This window comes from Primulina eburnea, chromosome 7 (genome assembly GCF_022965805.1).
Source record: "Primulina eburnea isolate SZY01 chromosome 7, ASM2296580v1, whole genome shotgun sequence".
In the NCBI taxonomy this organism is placed as follows: Eukaryota; Viridiplantae; Streptophyta; class Magnoliopsida; order Lamiales; family Gesneriaceae; genus Primulina; species Primulina eburnea.
This window is the reverse complement of record NC_133107.1, coordinates 1956327-1975272: the sequence shown is the minus strand read 5'-3', so window position 1 is coordinate 1975272 and position 18946 is coordinate 1956327. Positions and strand designations below refer to the sequence as shown.

The following is an 18946-nucleotide window of genomic DNA, read 5'->3' as shown; positions in this document are numbered from 1 at the left end:
ACTCATATGCACTACAATAGAATATTTTAGAATATTTTTATTTTCGTATTTCAAAATTAATATTTTAATTTCATAATAATTGTTGGAGATCCACTACGACATGTATATTATCCAGTCCGAAGAATGTTTTGGATGTTTCCAAAAATGTTGATGTGATTATTAGTAATATTTGATGTTTGTAGTTCATAATTTATATAATTTTTAATTTAAATATTTTAAAAACAATGGAAAGTCATCACTAATTAAGATCTACATTCCATGGAAGGAGTGACAATTATGTTAATACACCAAGGGCTGTCTGTGTAGGCGGGTATAATCCTTAAAGGATGATGATCTGAAAGCTCTCTTTCATTGTCATTTGCAATATTATATTGTGATGTCCGTACTCTGACAATGACGACTGAAGGATGGTCGCACATGCTTCTTGTCAAATCATTTTTCCATTCCACGGTCAGAATGCCACCGTACTCTTCCATCAACGGTCCAAATCCCCTCTTTCCCAAAACCACTCTCTGATGATAGCGCAGTAGTCCAAGAAAGAGAGTGAGAGACAGAAAGAAAGAGGAACACTCGCTGAGCCATTTGCATAGTATCAGCAGTACAGAATTTGCATCTGCATTATTATTATTATCATCATCCTTATATACACACATACTTACACTTTTTCCTCTCTCTCTCTCTCTCCACTGTGGGTGACTGCTACCAGGTCGACCTTTGGTCGGGTGGACTATAAAAGATAAAGAAGGCCCTTTTCTTTCATTTTCTCTCACTTGTTCTCTTCCCTGATAGGAGTGGAGTGATAGCGATTGGTTTTGGTAAAGTTCTTAGTTTCCAGCTTCTGCCTACTGTAACTACAAAACCCAGAAGAAGTAAGACAAGAAAAAAAGATGGGGCTTTAACTTGTCAATCAACTATTCATGGGGTGTCTTACTGAAGGAGAGGGACTGGTTTCTTTTTGGCTTTCTTTTTCTTGTGGGTTTCTTGCAATTATCAATTATCGGCTGAAATTGGGTGCTCTAAGGAGTCCGTACGAGCTTTCTTTTCGTGGGTTTGTGTGAATTTGGCCGTAGTTGTCGGCGAAGAAAAATGCAGGTGAGAACTATTTTAGTTGGGAGGCTAAGATGGTAGGAAAAAAGGGGACAGTTGGAGCTTATACTGACCGAGTGTTTAGGGTTCGAGATATCAAGGATCTCTTCAATGGGAGTTTCTGTGAGCTGAAGCTGATGTTACAATAAATAATTCTGTTATACCAGGAATCGTTGCTACTTTGGTTTGTAAAGAACAATATATTCTATATTTAAGTGAAGTGTGGATAAAACTATGAAACCTTCAACATCAGGGATGGGTCAGCAGTCTCATGAAGGTGCCGATTTATTCTTCTCTTTGTTTCTATGCACTTTCTGTTTTAGTTTAGATCTTTCTTTTCTTTTAAAATCTAATTCTTCTCTACTATTTTTCATGTTACCGGTCAATTTCTTTTCTTACTGAACTGCACACCTACCCTCTCCTGGTAGAATTCTTTAGTATCTTTTGCCATAACAGCAATTCCAATTAGTAATTTATCTGGACAATATCATGGCTGATGAGTAATTTCTTGTTGATTGTGGTTATTAAAGGGGAGAAGAAGTGTTTAAATTCTGAGCTATGGCATGCCTGTGCTGGTCCTCTGGTTTCCCTACCAACGGTGGGGAGTCGTGTGGTTTACTTCCCTCAGGGTCATAGTGAGCAGGTTAGTTTGGGGTATCTTTAGAACGTTTTTAAAGCCTTATGCACCTTTTAAACCTTCACATTATCACTTTGCATGCGTGGAATCTAAAATTTTATATTATAACTGGTAAACGTTTGACAGGTTGCTGCCACAACAAGTAAAGACATAGATGCGCACATACCTAACTACCCGAGCTTGCCACCACAGTTGATTTGCCAACTTCACAATGTGACAATGCATGTAGGTTTTCTTTATTATATATATTTTGTTTCTAGCCTTGCAAGTTAACTCAATTGGGAAATTACTTTGTCGACTGTAAAAGAGTTCCTTTCATGTGTTGAATTTCAGGCAGATGTTGAAACGGATGAAGTATATGCTCAGATGACATTGCAGCCCTCAACTCCGGTATTTTGAAATACACAGAATTGCTTGATACTTTGTCTAGCTTTCTTCTAATAATCAGAATTTGTGTTTGAATTAACTTTTTATTTAACGACAGCAAGAACAAAAGGATACTTATCTTCCGGTGGAGCTGGGAACTCCTAGCAGGCAACCAACTAATTACTTTTGCAAGACTCTGACAGCAAGTGATACTAGTACACATGGAGGATTCTCTGTTCCACGTCGGGCTGCAGAAAAAGTTTTCCCACCTTTGGTAAAGATACTTATAACCTGATCGTTGTGATGCAAAACTGGTGTTGAAATTGTTTGCAATTATCTGTTTTCCCTCAGGATTTCTCACAGACACCACCTGCACAAGAACTTATTGCCAGAGATCTTCATGATGTTGAATGGAAGTTTAGGCATATTTTTCGAGGTAAGATTGCAAGTTCTTTTAACCTAAATTCATATGGTTGCCAAATATTCCAATACAGGTTAGTTAGCAAAATGACTTTGGTCAATTTTTTTTTTTAAATGGCCTTCTCCTTTTGTTGCCACTTAAAAGGCTTCATCTACCTAGAATATTCAAAATTAAAGTATACCAATAGTATAATGCATAATAAGTACCTTTCGCTCTTGTCTTGAGCTCATGCTATTTTACTGTTGGTCCTTTCTTACAGGTGGAGTGATGAATATAAATTGTGTAGGATTTTAACTGTATCAATTTGATAAGCTATCTTACAGATTTACGAGTAATATCTACAAAGAGTCCATCATCGGCCTTCTGACACATAAACACAAGTAGTTAAGATAAGAAAATTTTCGAAGTTTTTTAATTTTTATGCATGCAAATCAACTTGATTCAAGCTTCGTTTATACACAATGTATATGATACAAATTTATCAACCTTTTGAGGTTATATCGGAAATGTATCATATTATTTATAGTGTTAAATGACTAAATGATTATAATGTACAGTGAAATAAATTATTACGGGATGAAGACAACTCTTTCTGTGAATAAAACAACTCAAACTACAAGAAACCTAAGTAGTCTTGGCTGATATGCATATTGACTTACGATCTGGATAACTTTACATGCTTATATCTAATATTAGATTTGATTTGTGTAAAAAAATAATTTACATCATGTGTCTGCTTTGACCTTCTGAAATTTGCTACAGCATTCTATAATTTTCCATCATGCAGGTCAACCCAAGCGTCATTTGCTTACGACTGGGTGGAGTGTCTTTGTCAGTGCCAAAAGACTAGTTGCTGGAGATTCTGTTCTTTTTATCTGGTACCATGTACCTACTTGATTTCAATCTCAATTTCAGTTTCTTCTAGCAAAGTCTTGTTCCATTAGTTTGTTTGCAGGAACGAAAAAAATCAGCTCCTTTTGGGAATTCGTCGTGCCACTCGACCACAAACTGTGATGCCATCATCTGTCCTTTCAAGTGACAGTATGCACATTGGACTTCTTGCTGCCGCTGCTCATGCTGCTGCTACTAATAGCTGCTTCACAGTATTCTATAACCCAAGGTGGTAATCATGATAACCATAGTAATTTAATTATGTTTGTATCAGATATACATGAAATAATAGAAACATATATTTTAATCTGATAACAAATGCTTGTTACGGCAGGGCTAGTCCATCCGACTTTGTCATTCCTTTGTCAAAGTATGTCAAAGCTGTTTATCATACTCGTGTTTCTGTTGGAATGCGTTTTCGGATGCTATTCGAAACTGAAGAATCAAGTGTTCGGAGGTATTTTTATGTGCATTTTCTACTTTTAGCAAATAGCAGATGTGCTGTATGTTGACACACACTAGATAAGCACTCAATTTAATATAAAAAAGAAACGGTATACAAAATTAAATTTAGCAGTAGCTAAAAAATGAAAATCATATAGGATGACTATGAATGACAGACCCTACATTATATTCTAGGTTTTATTTAATAAAGATTGATGAACCTCAAAATAACATTATACTGAAAACTCCTATTATCTAGCAAAACAAGCACAGTCCAAATATTTGTGTTTGTTTAAGATAGTAAATATAAAAATACCAATCGGGTTTGGTTGGAAGTTACATAATTCACACTAGCTTGGCTTATATGTATTTGAAATGTAGCAAGATCAAGCTGGGAAATTGTATATCTAAGAAGTTTGTAGAGATGGAGACGGAGATGCTTGTGTAGGGACAATCACAGTAGATTTTGTAAGTTTACAAATGGAAGCATTGGAGAGGGAGATGCTTTTGTAGGGACAATCATAGTAGATTTTGTAAGTTTACAAAAGGAAGCATTGGAATAAACAAGGTGGAATGATTGGTTTTGGACTCTCGTAGCAATAATATTTTATTTATTTTTTCATAATCATGTAGATTTTCATTTTATTTGATTATTTAAACATTTTAACAAGTGGTTTGTGACAATGATTGCATGGTACATTTTTTTTTTTAAATGTTGGAAAACTATTTTAGTTTTGATCAGTATACTAAAATTTATTTGTCTTTTAAAAACTAAAATAAACATAAAAGGGAGATCTTGATAATTAGTTGTATAAAAAAGTAAATTATGGTGGAATGCCATTAGCATTTTAGGAATGCAAATTCCAAACTGGTACCAACAATAATAACAATAATAATTATAGTACTTGTAGATAAGTTACAATTAATTATCAGTCAAAACAAACAAATGATTTTTCACACAGATGCTACATATATGCATGCATGTTTAGGGTACCTTAAATGCCTTATTAATACTCGTAGAAAACGGTAATTCTTAAAAGTATGCACATAGATATACCATGAGAATGGTTTAGAATTCATTATTGGTCTCTTCAAATTCTGGAAATTGTAATTATCATGTATATGATGAGAAAATTTAGGCCCAAGGATTGGACTCTATAATGACAACGATAATAATTAAAATTCATCGTCAATCTCATTATTTTCTAGTTCATGTTAGATATTTTTTATTTATATGAGCTTATATGTGAATAATGTGATTAGTTAAAGTTTTGATTATTGGGCTTTAATGTATCTAATAGTCTGTAATTCTGTAATGTGTAGAGACATAAGTGTAATTTCTGTTTTTACGATGAGTTAAAACAGAAATATCGGAAGATAATGATAAACATTATCTATACATGGGTCATGGTCCCCAGATCGCGCGCCCCGCTTCTCAGGACATTCTGGACAGTAACAGGCGTGCTGGGGCACGATTTCGGGCCGCTCTCTCCAGCGCGCACTGTACGAATGTTTTCCGATTTTTTTTAAATTTTACGGTTCAGGTTTACTCGGTTTAAGCTTAAATATTCAATAATTCAAATAATGATAAGATTATATGTATTTTTAAATAGATTGATTGAAATAAAATGTCGTCAAAGTGACATCTTTTATGGATTAATTTTATTTTTGAAATACAAAAAAATTTTGGTTTATGTGATTTATATGAATATGGATCGGCCGAAAAGAAAAATAATATTTAATATGATTACATATGCATTTGTAGTGGTAAACATATGATAGTTGTTTGGTTTTTCATGTACAATCAGCCCAAATGAAGATTTTTATTTGACGTGATAATTACTATCAGTGTTTGACTGTTGTGACATGATATCACTTACAAGTTAATCTTTTGTCCAAAGATAAAAAATTAATGGAGTGCTTGATATCCTGTGTATGGGGTTTACATTATTTGAATTGATTGATTATTTTATTTGGATATTTAGTTGAGCATGTATATTTGGTTTTTTGTTCTCTATTCTGATTTGACTTATACAAGTATTCATTCCAACATAAATCCTGTTCATATGTTAAATGACACCGATTTTAAATTATTGCAATAGAATTTACTGATAGTTCTCGTAGTCATAGATTTGGAACTTGCTACAAAGGTTGACTATCCTCCCGTCATTACGGACTAGAGTACCTCTTATGAAAGGAAAGAGTTTGAAAAGTGGGAACGCTCAAATCGCATGTGTATGATGATTATGAAGAGGACCATTCCAGAAACATTCAGGGGCACAATGTCTAGCGACATTGCTACGACTAAGGCTTTCCTTCAGGACCTAGAAAAGAGGTTTGATTAAAGTGAAAAGTTTAAAATTGGTACACTTTTGGCAAGCCTCCTTTCGATGAGAGGTACAAGGGTACAAGCAACATAAAGGAGTACATTACGAAATGTCTCATCTTGCTTCAAGGTTGAAAGCATTGAAGCTTGACCTCTCCGAGGACTTGCTGGTGCATCTGGTTTAAATAGTGGCAAGATCTCATTATGCATCTACCTCGAAGGATATAGGGAAGAAAAAGAAGGATAAGTATGCTGCGGATACACAATCTCTGAAGTAACAACAGAAAAATCCTAGTGATTCTCAAAGTTCTGATTGTTTCTTCTGTGGCAGTGATGGGCATATGAAGAAGCAATGCACCACTTACCACGCTTGACGTGCTAAGAAAGGTATGTTTCTGAATATGGTTTGTTCTGAGGTTAATTTAACTTCGGTGCCTAGACGCACGTGGTGTATAGATTTTGGTGCTACAACTCACATTAGTGAGTCTATGCAGGGTTGCCTGGATTGCCGAAAACCAAGCGATGCTGAAAATTTATCTACATTGGTGACGACAACAAAATTGAAGTTGAATCAATAGAAAAATTTATATTATTGTTAAAGACTATAATATATTTGGATCTTTATGAAACATTTGGTGTACCTTCTTTTGGACGAAATTTGATTTCCATTTCTGCATTGGACAAATTCGGTTATTCTTGTTTATTTGGAAATGAAATATTCAGTTTGTTTCATGATTCAAAATTGGTTGGTTCTGGTTCTTTATTAGGATCATTGGATGTTATTGGTTTATTTAATGAATCCATGTAAACAAGTTGAGACTCTAAAAAAAATTAACCAGTGATAATTCAGTTGCATTATGCCACAAGAAATTGGTCATATCTATTAATAATTTGAACATTTAGATTACACATATTTTAATAATTGTGTTAATTGTATAATGGAAAATAAACCAACAAAGGGAGATTTGAAGCCAACATAAGTTCAGACGTCTTAAAACTTATACATACTGATATTTGTGGACCATTTTCTTCGGTTTCTTGGAATGGTCAACATTATTTTGTAACGTTCACGGATGGTTTTTGAAGATATGACTTCATTAATCTCATCCATAAAAAGGCATAGTCATTGGATGTGTTCAAAAGTTATAAAGCTGAAGTTGAAAATCAACTTGACTTAAAGATTAAAAGCTTTAGACCTGACCGTAGTGGTGAATACTATGGTAGATATGACGGTTCAGGTGAACAACGTCCAGGACCTTTTGCTAGATTCCTAGAGGAATGCGGTATCGTCCCACAATACACTATGCCGAGTTCGCCTACTATGAATGATGTTGCTGAAAGACGAAACAGAACTCTTAAGAACATGGTAAAGAGTATGATTATTCATTCTACCTTGACAAATCACTCTGGGGAGAGGCACTAAAGACCGTAGCATATATCCATAACTGAGTTCCAACTAAAGCAGCGACCAAAACCACTCATGAACTTTGGACGAGTAAAAAACATAGTGTTATGTTTCTACACGTTTGGGGATGTCCGGCTGAGGCAAGTCCCTATAAGCCTAATGAAAATAAACTGGATTCAAGGACGGTTAGCTGTTATTTTATTGGATATTCTGAAAGATCCAGGAGTACGAGTTTTATGATGCCACAAGTAAGTCGATTTTTTAGTCAGGAAATGTCCAGTTCTTTGAGGATGTTGAGTTTACGGAGGAGATAAAGTAAGGGATATTGTCTTTGAAGAGAAATATGTAAATATCCCACATGTGTCTTGGACTTTGATCAGGATCACATTTTTCTCGTTGACCTAAACACAATACAGGAAGACAACATTGGAGATCCTCTTATTCCGGATGAACAAACTTAATCACCTTCAGAACCTATGTCATTAAGGAGATCCACTATAGAGCGAATAAATGTAATGTCAGATGATCACATTGTATTTCTTCAAGAACATGAGGCAGACATTGGAGTATTGGACTGATGGGGGATGTTCTTTTCAACTTCCATCAAGCCATGAAAAATTTTAACTCTCAAAAGTGGAATGAATTCATGAATGAGGAGATAAAGTCCATGAAGGACAATGACACTAAGGCTCATGTGGAAACCAAGAGACTCATCTTTAAAACCAAGAGGGATTCAAAAGGCAATGTGGAAAGATATAAGGCTCATCTTGTCGCTAAAGGTTGTACACAGAAAGAAGGCATTGATTATAAAGAGACTTTCTCTCCGGTTTCTTCGAAAGACCCTTTAAGGATTATAATTGCGTTGGTAGCGTATTTCGATCTTGAGTTTCATCAGATAGATGTAAAGACTGCGTTTCTAAATGGTGGCATTGACGAAACGATTTATATATTGTTAGCAAAAATAAAAAATTTTGTGTCCAAAGACACAAATAATATGGTTTGCAAATTAAAGAAATCCATCTATGGGCTCAAGCAGACATCTCGACAATGATATTTCAAATTTCATCAAGTGATCATCTCGTTTGGTTTCGAAATGAATTTGTTCGTTTGTGTGTACCATAAGTTCAGTGGGATTAATAATATTTTTCTGGTTTTATATGTTGATGATATCTTAGTTACTAACAACGATATAGAATTTTTGCATGACACCAAGAGATTTCTAGCTACGAAAGATTTTGGTGATTCATATTTTGTACTGGGTATCTATATACATCGGGATCTTTCTCGAAGTATTTTTGGATTATCTCAGAAAGACTATATCGAGAAAGTTCTCAACGAGATGGAATGCAAAACGACTAACCAATAGATACCCCTGTGGCTAAGAGAGAGAAATTTAGTCTCAAACAACGCCCAAAGAATGATTTTGGAGGAAAAGGAAATGCAGAAGATTCCTTATGCATCTGCAGTTGTATGCTCAGATTTGTACACGTCTAGATTTTGCGTACGTGACATGAATGTTGGGACGATATTTAAGTAATCCAGGAGTGGAAGATTGGAAACAGTTAAAATATTTTTACACCACTTATAGAGAAAAAAAGATTACATGCTCATATATCGGAGGTTGGATCAACTTGAGATCATTGGGTATACCGACTCCGATTTTGTTGGATGCCAAGATAATTTGAAATCTATGTCGGGCTACATCTATCTCCTTGCTGGAGGTGTCATTTCCTTGAAGAGTGCTAAACAGTTTTTTATAGCCTCTTCCGCCATGATAGCTGAGTTTGTAGCGTGTTATGAGACATCCAATCATGAAAGATGGCGTCAAAAATTTTTCAGGGGACTGCGCATTGTTGATGGCATTGAAAGACCATTAAGAATACATTGTGACAATAAATCAGCAGTTATGTATTCCAATAACAACATAAGCTCGACGAAATCAAAACATATTGAGATCAAGTTCCTGGTTGTTAAAGAAAGAATTCAGAGTGACAAGTTGTCTATTGCGCATATCAGTACAAACTCCATGGTTGCGGATCCGCTTATTAAGGGACTATCACCCTAACAGTTTTATGAGCACACTGCTTATATGAGTGTAATGTCATTTGATCTCAATAAGATTAAGGGATGACCAGTTGGAAATAGACATGTTATTATCACATTGCATGAAATTTTCATGCTACACGCCCACTTCATAATCCATATCATTCAGATGTGTTGACATATGTGACAATTGATGGGTCTAGGCAATGCTTGCTTTGATCCTGTATTGATGTGATTATCAGACATCCATAAACGTGATACTTTTAAACTTGATTTTTTAAATTGAAAAATGAAAAGAGACAAAATGCAACTACAACTCAATAGTAATAATGAAACTACAATCAATAAATCGACATAATGAACATTGATCTTACATTAATTGTACAACTTTTGTTCTTGTTAGCATAAGAGCAATACCCTGACGCCAGATCCAAGGGTCATTCTTTGGAACAACCCAACTAGATTTCCAATCCGTTCCACTACTCTCAAGATTGTTCTCACAAGGTTTGCTAACCAGCACGGTGCAACTTTTAGGAGAAAGTGATCTGTACAAGTGGAAATTTTGATTGAGACATAGCGAAGGGTGGGAATGATTATTGGTAAATGATGGACAAAGAAATTATGTGAAGCAAAATCGCTCTTTAAGTACAAAAATTTGGATCGAGCTCTATGTTTTACGAAGTTCAACTGATTTGCCTCCTCGATAGTACCAAAGTTTCTCAGCAATCAATTTGCCTCATCGATAGTACCAAACCTTCTCTGCAATCGATTTCCCTCCTCTTCCTTTTCCTACTGTTTCCGTTGTTCTCTCATCATATAGTAACAAGGGCACAAAACAGGTTTACAACTCTGGGACAAAGATCAGATGAAGCAAGTGTCACAATATTTATGTGTTTTGGTGAAGAATATATGAGATGCCTTTTAAATGCGTTTGTGCAAAAACATTATAGGCTTGAATCCCACATCTTTACATGAAAGGAAAGGTAAATGATGTGTGAAGATGGTAAGGATAGGAGATGCAAGAAATAAAATAGAAAAATGAGTGGATGGTGGTGCATGTGCTATGGTTCAAGGAATTTGAAAGAAAGAGAAAAAATTTGTGAAAGTGGAGAAGAGAAAAGGAAAATTAATTATTCAATTAAACACACCATTCTTACTATCTCATTCTACTCGTTAACCAACCGTATCCTTTTACAATTAAATAGTTGATCACTCTATTTCCGACACCATTAAGACTTGCTGTTTAAGCTCCAAAACTTAATGATGCCAGGACTTCATCAAATTAGTGTTTACATGAAAATTTTAATGCATTCTTTATCCATGGTATTTTACATCTAGGTACATGGGAACGATCACTGGCATTGGCGACCTGGATCCTATTCGTTGGCCAAACTCTCATTGGCGTTCTGTGAAGGTAAATGGCTTCTCTTTACTGCTTTATAAAATATCATTACTTGCTCCTTCAGTATTTTTATTTCTCAACTGACTCCTATTTTTCCTGTGGCTACCTTTGTTTGAAGAGCCAAAGCCTTTTGATATTACTATTCTCTCCATTTTTCATCAGAGGATTTGAGTTTGAAGTCAATCTTCCAATCCCATTTCCCTTGCTATCTAGTTATGCTGATTGTGAAAAATATTGTAATGCGCTGCACAAAATTCAGATTCACGTAATTTGTGCAGAATAGTAAACATCGGCTTTATTTAACTAGATATTGAGAGTTTTGGAAAATATTAGCCTTGGATACATGCTGAATTGGCAAATTATATTTATGTAGCATGATCGTGTTTGATTTGTTAGATACATTTTAAGAAGTAGATTCTAGGTGAGTTTGTGTCTTTCACATTGTGTGCATTCCTAATGGTTGTCTCAACGTGGTATGATGTGTTTACTCCAGGGTGGGCATTGCATGGTGTTTTTTAGGTTCAGATAGTCTAGGTTGGGTACCCGATGTGTCAGGTAGCAAGTTTTTCTACCCAAGCTGGACCCAAAATTCTTAGTTACTCGACCATTTGGTATCCATTGAATTTCGGCTACCCAACTGTCTGTCTATTCCCCATTTTTTTAATGTAAGACAATCATTGTAAGAATTTACTTCTTTTACCTTTATTAGGCAAAGTATATAATATGAGAGCACTATGCTGGAAACATTTTTATTTCACCGTTCACCAAGCACTGAAGTTTTTAATTCTCAAAGCATAAAGTAGAAAAATTGTCCAAATTACTGTAATACTGTCATACCATCATTGCTGCTTAGGAGTTTAACTGAGGAATATACGTGGGTGTGAGGTCAAAGTTGTGGCGGTGGGTATAACTCATGGATGTGCTCAATGAAGGAAGATTTTAGTTTTGTAAGGGATTTAGAATTAACTCGATCAGATACCTTGCCAAAAAAAGTCTGATTTTTATGAGTTTCAGTTTGGTGGTAAAGGCGGTCTTGGTTTTGTAACTGTCAAAACTCTCTGGTTCCGATCGTCTACGGATGTGTCTCTTGTTCTTCAATTTTTCTTGATTTTGTAGGTTGGCTGGGATGAATCAACAGCAGGTGACAGGCAGCCAAGGGTATCACTTTGGGAAATTGAGCCTTTGACAACATTTCCCATGTATCCATCGTTATTTCCTCTCAGGATGAAACGGCCCTGGTATCCTGGGGCCTCCTCTTTTCAAGGTACAAGTTTTGCCTAATGTTGGTGAATTTTGCTCATTGGTGAAAGGTTCATATTATGAGTTCCTGTGCATCATGAAACTGTAGCCTGATCCCTGGGTAAGTGCTTGATGATGGAGTTCCCTTTACCTGGAGAAATACTGAACCATCTTTTGTTCGTTGTTTTTTCATTTCTTAAACCAGATATCAAATTTTATGCTCGTTTATATAGTTTACTAATTCCCAGACTCTTTTAGCTCAGATGGTAACAACGAAGCATTCAATGGCACGACTTGGTTAAGAGGTGAAGCTGGTGAACAAGGATTCAATTCTATGAATTTTCAGTCCATTGGCATGTTTCCATGGACGCAGCAGAGATTTGATCCATCGGTCTTGAGAAACGATCTCAGCCATCAGTATCAGGCTATGGTGGCATCAGGATTGCAAAATTTCGGCACTGGAGATATGTTGAAACATCAAATAATGCAGTTCCAACAGCCAGTTCATTATCTCCAACATCCAGGAGGGCATAATCCTATGTCACAGCAACAGCAAGTAATCCACCCCTCAGTTTCTTCTTCTCATATGCTTTCAGCACAATCCCAAACGCTGTCGGATAACATGCAGAGGCCAATACTACAGCTGGTTGACAATCATTCGGAAGAACATCATCAACAACATACTTATCAAGAATCATTTTCAATTCAACATGATCAGCTCCAACAAAGGCAGCCATCAGAGGTTCCCTCCCCTTCATTTACAAAACCTGGTTTCACAAATCCAAACCGTAATTTTTCGGCATCTATGGCTCATTGTAGTATGCAAAATATGCTGGGTTCTCTTTGTACTGAAGGGACTGGCGATCTTTTAAATTTCACAAGAACAGGTCAGCAAATGCTCCATGAGCAGCCTCAACAATTTTGGGTGGCAAAATTTTCTCTGTCGCCTGTCAGTGATTGTTCCCATTCAACGTCACTTCCTCCGTATCGTGGTAAAGATGACTCTGGTGAGCACGATACTTGTAGTTTGGATGCCCAGAATCATGGTCTTTTCGGCACCAATATGGACTCCTCTAGCCTCCTCCTTCCCACCATTGTGTCTGGTATTGACACTTCTTCAGTTCATGCTGATATGTCTTCTGTGCCACTAGGGGGATCTGGATATCAAAGCTCTCTATATGGTTATGTGCAAGATTCGTCTGACGTTTTTCACAGTGCAGGTTACACTGGCCAACCGACACAGGCCTCAACATTCGTCAAGGTGCTCGTTCGAGATTGATACAATATGCATCCAAGCCTTTTCTTAATTTGAGTATGTTGCATGTGATTTTTTTTGTGTTCTGGTTTCTTTTTTTTTTCTAGGTCTATAAAACGGGGTCCGTTGGTAGGTCGCTGGATATCGCCCAGTTCAACAGCTATCAGGAGCTGCGACAGGAATTGGGTCAAATGTTCAGGATTCCAGGGTTGCTTGAAGACCCTCAAAGATCAGGCTGGCAGCTTGTATTTGTTGACAGGGAGGACGATGTGCTTCTCCTTGGAGACGACCCATGGGAGTAAGTATCTATATATATGTAAGTGAGAAATCATTATATGAACTACCTGTATATGTTTAGCGGGAGATGGTAATAGAAACTGCATTTAAGCCGCCAAATATATATAGTTAAAAATAGCCTGAAGCTCAATTAAAGAAGTCTTTAATAAGGAAAAAAGTGTATAGAAGGCAATTTTTAAAATTATTCATTGTTGTAACCATTAAATATTTAATAATCACCCTACCAAAAAATTGAAATTACTTCTCTAAGTTTTTTACTTCTCCTAAGAATAAATAGTTGAATGAAAATGATGATGTTATACAAAATACATTTAAAACAATTTTATTATTATGTAATGAATTATGTTTTCTTTAGAAAGTTGAGATGATGGACATTCCTCGAATTCCAACTATCATCCCGGATTTGTTCTTCTTTAGAAAATAGATTTTTTCATTCATTAAACTTCATCCAGGCAACATGAAATACCAATCTGGAAAGTAAATAGCCATGAACGCATGTTAAACATCATCTTCATTATGCCATCTTTTCAAGAATCGAAACTTAGAAATAGGGTTTCCTGTTTTTTATATGTTAATATGGATTACTTGATCAGCGATCCTGCCTTGTCTGTGTTTTCACAATTTGGCTTTATGTTGAATTGATGGTGTTAAATGCATGTACAGTGCTTTTGTGAACAATGTCTGGTACATCAAGATTCTTTCTCCCGAGGATATGCAGAAGCTGGGAAAACAAGATGCTGAATCCTTGAGTACAAATGCAGTCGAAGCAGTGAACAATAATGATGCCAATGACATTGTGTCCAGTATTCCAACTTTATGATCGATCTTTCTACCAATCTTTCTCAGGCTGACATCAACCGCCTCTTTTGCCGCTCGCCATCGCTGCCATCGACGCCAACGCCGTTGTCGCATGTTAGCCATAAATTATTATTATTTATGACTTTATGTTCCACTCTACAGTTTTAGACTTTTTTCTCCTCTAAAAGTTATGTTATTTTTAATAATTGTCTCGTATCAATATCGTCTTGTTCGTATACAATACCCGAATATTGTTTTAATCTTCTGAGTTGTTTTTAAACTTCAATTGCACTCACCTTTTTGATAAAAATATATTTGACGCAAATATTGATGCTATATATACCCTTCAAATTTTTGGCATCATTCTCCTTTCTCTTTGGGATTTTTTTTTTTATCATTTTATTATCTATAAACTAAGGGTTTGTTTGCAATATAACATTATTAATTATTCATCTATTGATTATCTAACATCAATCAAATTAGTTATTATTTATATTACAACAATTAGATCAAGAATAGTTAATCAATTAAACCAAATAAATTATCATTTATCAATTAAATTTCAAATATTATGTTAAATATTATTTTGAGTATTTCATAAATTTTACTAGAAAATAACTTTATTAAAAAATGAGTAGATTTTTTATGAAACGATGTCACATATTAAATAATTTTACAAGAGCTTTCTGGAAAAAAAATGTGTGTGGATGTTGCAATCGCTATGTAAATTTCTTGAATACTTGTTTATAAATTTTAAAAGTAAATATGTAATATGGTAATAATCCTAATTGGAAGACGAAAACCTTTTTTTTTTTTAACATAGAAGACGAAAACCTCGTTCACAAAAGTTAAATGCTTTTTCTTAGCTCTCCACGATGGATTTATCCTCTTCTCCGACATCGCCTAAGAACAAGATTATTAAATGCTTTCACGCGCAGGGAGCGTGTTTTCCAGTTCAACTCCACACTCCCGAAAATCCCTTTTTCTCTGGATTATTTAAATGGTTTCCTCCATCGACATCAAACTGCCCATACCAGAGGAAGAAGAATTTGGAAAGGTTGAACTGCTAAAACGGGCACAATGGCTGCGAGCCGCCATTCTTGGAGCCAACGACGGCTTGCTGTCCACCACATCCCTCATGCTTGGAGTCACCGCCGCTAAAGATCACGATCAATGGCTTGTTATCGTGTCGGGCCTGGCTGGAGCTCTGGCCGGGGCATGCAGCATGGCCGTCGGCGAGTTCGCATCCGTGTCGACGCAAAGAGATATCGAACAGATCATATCTATTCAAAAACCCAATTCAGAAGCTGAGATTTGTAAAAGCAACAACGGTGCCAAAGGTAACTTGAATGGGGATATCGAGGCGCCATCACGAGCCACTCCCAAGTCTCCTTTCATGAAAGTTATATCAAGCGATCACTCGCACGCTTTCCTGGAGGAAACGTTGCCGAATCCTTATAAAGCCGCGGGAGCATCGGCATCAGCGTTTCTTTGTGGATCAGCTTTGCCTCTGCTGTCAGCAATGGCGGTTTCGCACAACACGATCAGAGTGGTGGTGATAGTGGTCGTGACATCCGTCTCACTGGCTGTTTTCGGGGGAGTTGGAGCATATCTTGGCGGGTCATCAGTTAGGTTTTCAGCCATGAGAGTTCTGGTCGGAGGGTGGATTTCTATGGCGGTAACCTATGGCTTGCTTAAACCGATAGATAAAGATCACAAACCAGAATGAATCTCTCTCTCTCTCTCTCTCTATATATATATATATATATATATATATATATATATATATATATATATATATATATATATATATATATATACTCAAAAAGGCAATCAATTTTCATTGAATATATGTTGTAATAAGTAACATTCGACAATAAAGAAAGCTGGAAAAAGTTGTGTTTTTTTGGAGGTTGTCGGCTCGACGAATTATATAACACACATACTATTAATATTGTTGCCAATTTTTTTTGAAATATTATAATTGTTTTAATGTTTATGAAATAATATCAGCATCTAGTCAGAAATATCGTGTGTGTGTGTGTGAATATCATTACTGAAACAAAGCAATAAATGAAAAATAAAAATTCTTTAAAATACATTTAGAATAATTTTATCAATTTCAATGCATTTTATAACTTGACGTGTAATACAATGGATTCACGTATAAATGGGAGAGATAAATAAGGTCCTAATAGCCTTCTTCCCCGCAATCAATCTTCTCATTATTCCTAGCTCTGCCTAGTAACGAATGAAATGGCAAATCTGATCATCGCCACCATAGCTATACTCTTTTTCCTTTCGACCATTGCTGAAGCTCAAAAAATCACAACAAATTAGTTTACGCATGATTAAAATAATTAACAAACTGAATTAAATGAAGCTTTAGGATAACTTCAAATTATAACTTGCAGTCTTACATTAGAGGATGAAGGTCAAAATCACGTCACAGACGTAAGAATGAAGCTCTCATATTTTCAAGTGCCCAAAGTTTTTGTATATACTATATACAATATATCTGATGTCTCCGGACTGCTAAGTGGGCTTGATCTAATTAGTCGTAAATCGATACTCCAACTAGCTCGTAAACGAGTCAAGTAACTGGAAAACAACAAATTTTATTGATATATCACCTACATCACAAACAAACTGTCCTAAACGTGGAAGGTTGTCTGATATACACTCTGACGCTCAAGTCACAAAAAAATTCAAAGATATGCTCTGAAAACTAAAGAGTGCTTAAGCATGAAAAATTGAGTGTGTACCTCGTACGGTCAGAGTGTTCGTCTATTTTTAGATTTCTTTAAAGTACTTAGTGGGCTTGGCCCTTTGTAGACACTTTAGGGCTTCAATCTATATCTATATAATCTATATCTATATCTATATCTATATAAATATATGAATATGAATTGTGAATTTACAAAAATATCCTTACCTTCATTTACACACTCCATATTTAATTTTTTTGTTGTTTTCTATGTTTTTCATCTATTAATTAATAAAATTCAAAATAAATTAAAATAAAATGAATTTACATAAATTTTTTTGTTGTTTTCTATGTTTTTCATCTATTAATTAATAAAATTCAAAATAAATTAAAATAAAATGAATTTACATAAATGTCCTTACCTTCATTTACATATTCCATATTAATTTTTTTGTTGTTTTAATTAATAAAATTTAAAATAAATTAATATAAAATGAATTTACATAAATGTCCTTAACTTCATTTACACACATCATATTTAATTTTTTTGTTGTTTTTCATGTTCTTCATCTATTAATTAATGATCTATATCTATATCTATATAAATATATGAATCTATATAAATATATGAATATGAATTGTGAATTTACAAAAATGTCCTTACCTTCATTTACACACTCCATATTTAATTTTTTTGTTGTTTTCTATGTTTTTCATCTATTAATTAATAAAATTCAAAATAAATTAAAATAAAATGAATTTACATAAATGTCCTTACCTTCATTTACATATTCCATATTAATTTTTTTGTTGTTTTAATTAATAAAATTTAAAATAAATTAATATAAAATGAATTTACATAAATGTCCTTAACTTCATTTACACACTCCATATTTAATTTTTTTGTTGTTTTTCATGTTCTTCATCTATTAATTAATGATCTATATCTATATCTATATAAATATATGAATCTATATAAATATATGAATATGAATTGTGAATTTACAAAAATGTCCTTACCTTCATTTACACACTCCATATTTAATTTTTTTGTTGTTTTCTATGTTTTTCATCTATTAATTAATAAAATTCAAAATAAATTAAAATAAAATGAATTTACATAAATGTCCTTACCTTCATTTACATATTTCATATTAATTTTTTTGTTGTTTTAATTAATAAAATTTAAAATAAATTAATATAAAATGAATTTACATAAATGTCCTTAACTTCATTTACACACTCCATATTTAATTTTTTTGTTGTTTTTCGTGTTCTTCATCTATTAATTAATGAAATTTAAAATAAATTAAAATAAAATTAAATATGGAGTGTGTAAATGTGAATTGTGAATTTACATAAATTGAAGAAAAATGAAATTAAAATAAATTGAAGAGAAATAAATTTTAGTCTTTTCTAATCTATTAATTAATTGAATCTAAACTAAATTGAAGAAAAATAAAAAAAATAAAATTTAGCATCAGCCTTCATTCTTCAGTAATACATGTTTATTTTTTGTTTTTTTTTTTCATATATTAATTAATAAAATTTAAAATAAATTGAAAAAAAATGAAATTTAGCCTTCATTTTATTGATGAAATTTGCACTCCATTATTATTATTATTTTTG

The 18946-nt window shown here is 34.2% G+C and overlaps 2 protein-coding genes and 1 long non-coding RNA gene across 3 annotated transcripts; all 3 read left to right on the top strand.

Annotated features, from left to right (window-relative positions):
- The first annotated feature begins 512 nt into the window (after positions 1–512).
- On the top strand, positions 513–13817 carry LOC140836481 (auxin response factor 8-like). The gene is made up of 13 exons (XM_073202029.1): positions 513–1363; positions 1617–1729; positions 1850–1948; positions 2057–2113; positions 2208–2363; positions 2441–2525; positions 3298–3388; positions 3466–3630; positions 3736–3858; positions 10958–11033; positions 12138–12285; positions 12524–13521; positions 13623–13817. The coding sequence occupies exons 1-13, from the start codon at positions 1321–1323 to the stop codon at positions 13815–13817; spliced, it is 2349 nt and encodes a 782-aa protein (XP_073058130.1). The 5' UTR covers positions 513–1320.
- Positions 3865–9545, top strand: LOC140836482 (uncharacterized). The gene is made up of 2 exons (XR_012119100.1): positions 3865–6558; positions 6666–9545. It is a non-coding gene; the product is annotated as an uncharacterized lncRNA (long non-coding RNA).
- Positions 13818–15460: 1643 nt separating the features above from the next.
- LOC140835967 (vacuolar iron transporter homolog 2-like) lies at positions 15461–16339 on the top strand. Its single transcript, XM_073201379.1, has one exon. The coding sequence runs from the start codon at positions 15611–15613 to the stop codon at positions 16337–16339; it is 729 nt and encodes a 242-aa protein (XP_073057480.1). The 5' UTR covers positions 15461–15610.
- Positions 16340–18946: the final 2607 nt, after the last annotated feature.

Coding starts and splice junctions, on each gene's coding strand:
- LOC140836481 (XM_073202029.1), top strand. CDS start 1,321: ATGAAACCTTCAACATCAGGGATGGGTCAGCAGTCTCATGAAG. Junction 1,364..1,616: donor GGGTCAGCAGTCTCATGAAG/GTGCCGATTTAT, acceptor TGGTTATTAAAG/GGGAGAAGAAGTGTTTAAAT. Junction 1,730..1,849: donor CTCAGGGTCATAGTGAGCAG/GTTAGTTTGGGG, acceptor AACGTTTGACAG/GTTGCTGCCACAACAAGTAA.
- LOC140835967 (XM_073201379.1), top strand. CDS start 15,611: ATGGTTTCCTCCATCGACATCAAACTGCCCATACCAGAGGAAGAAGAA.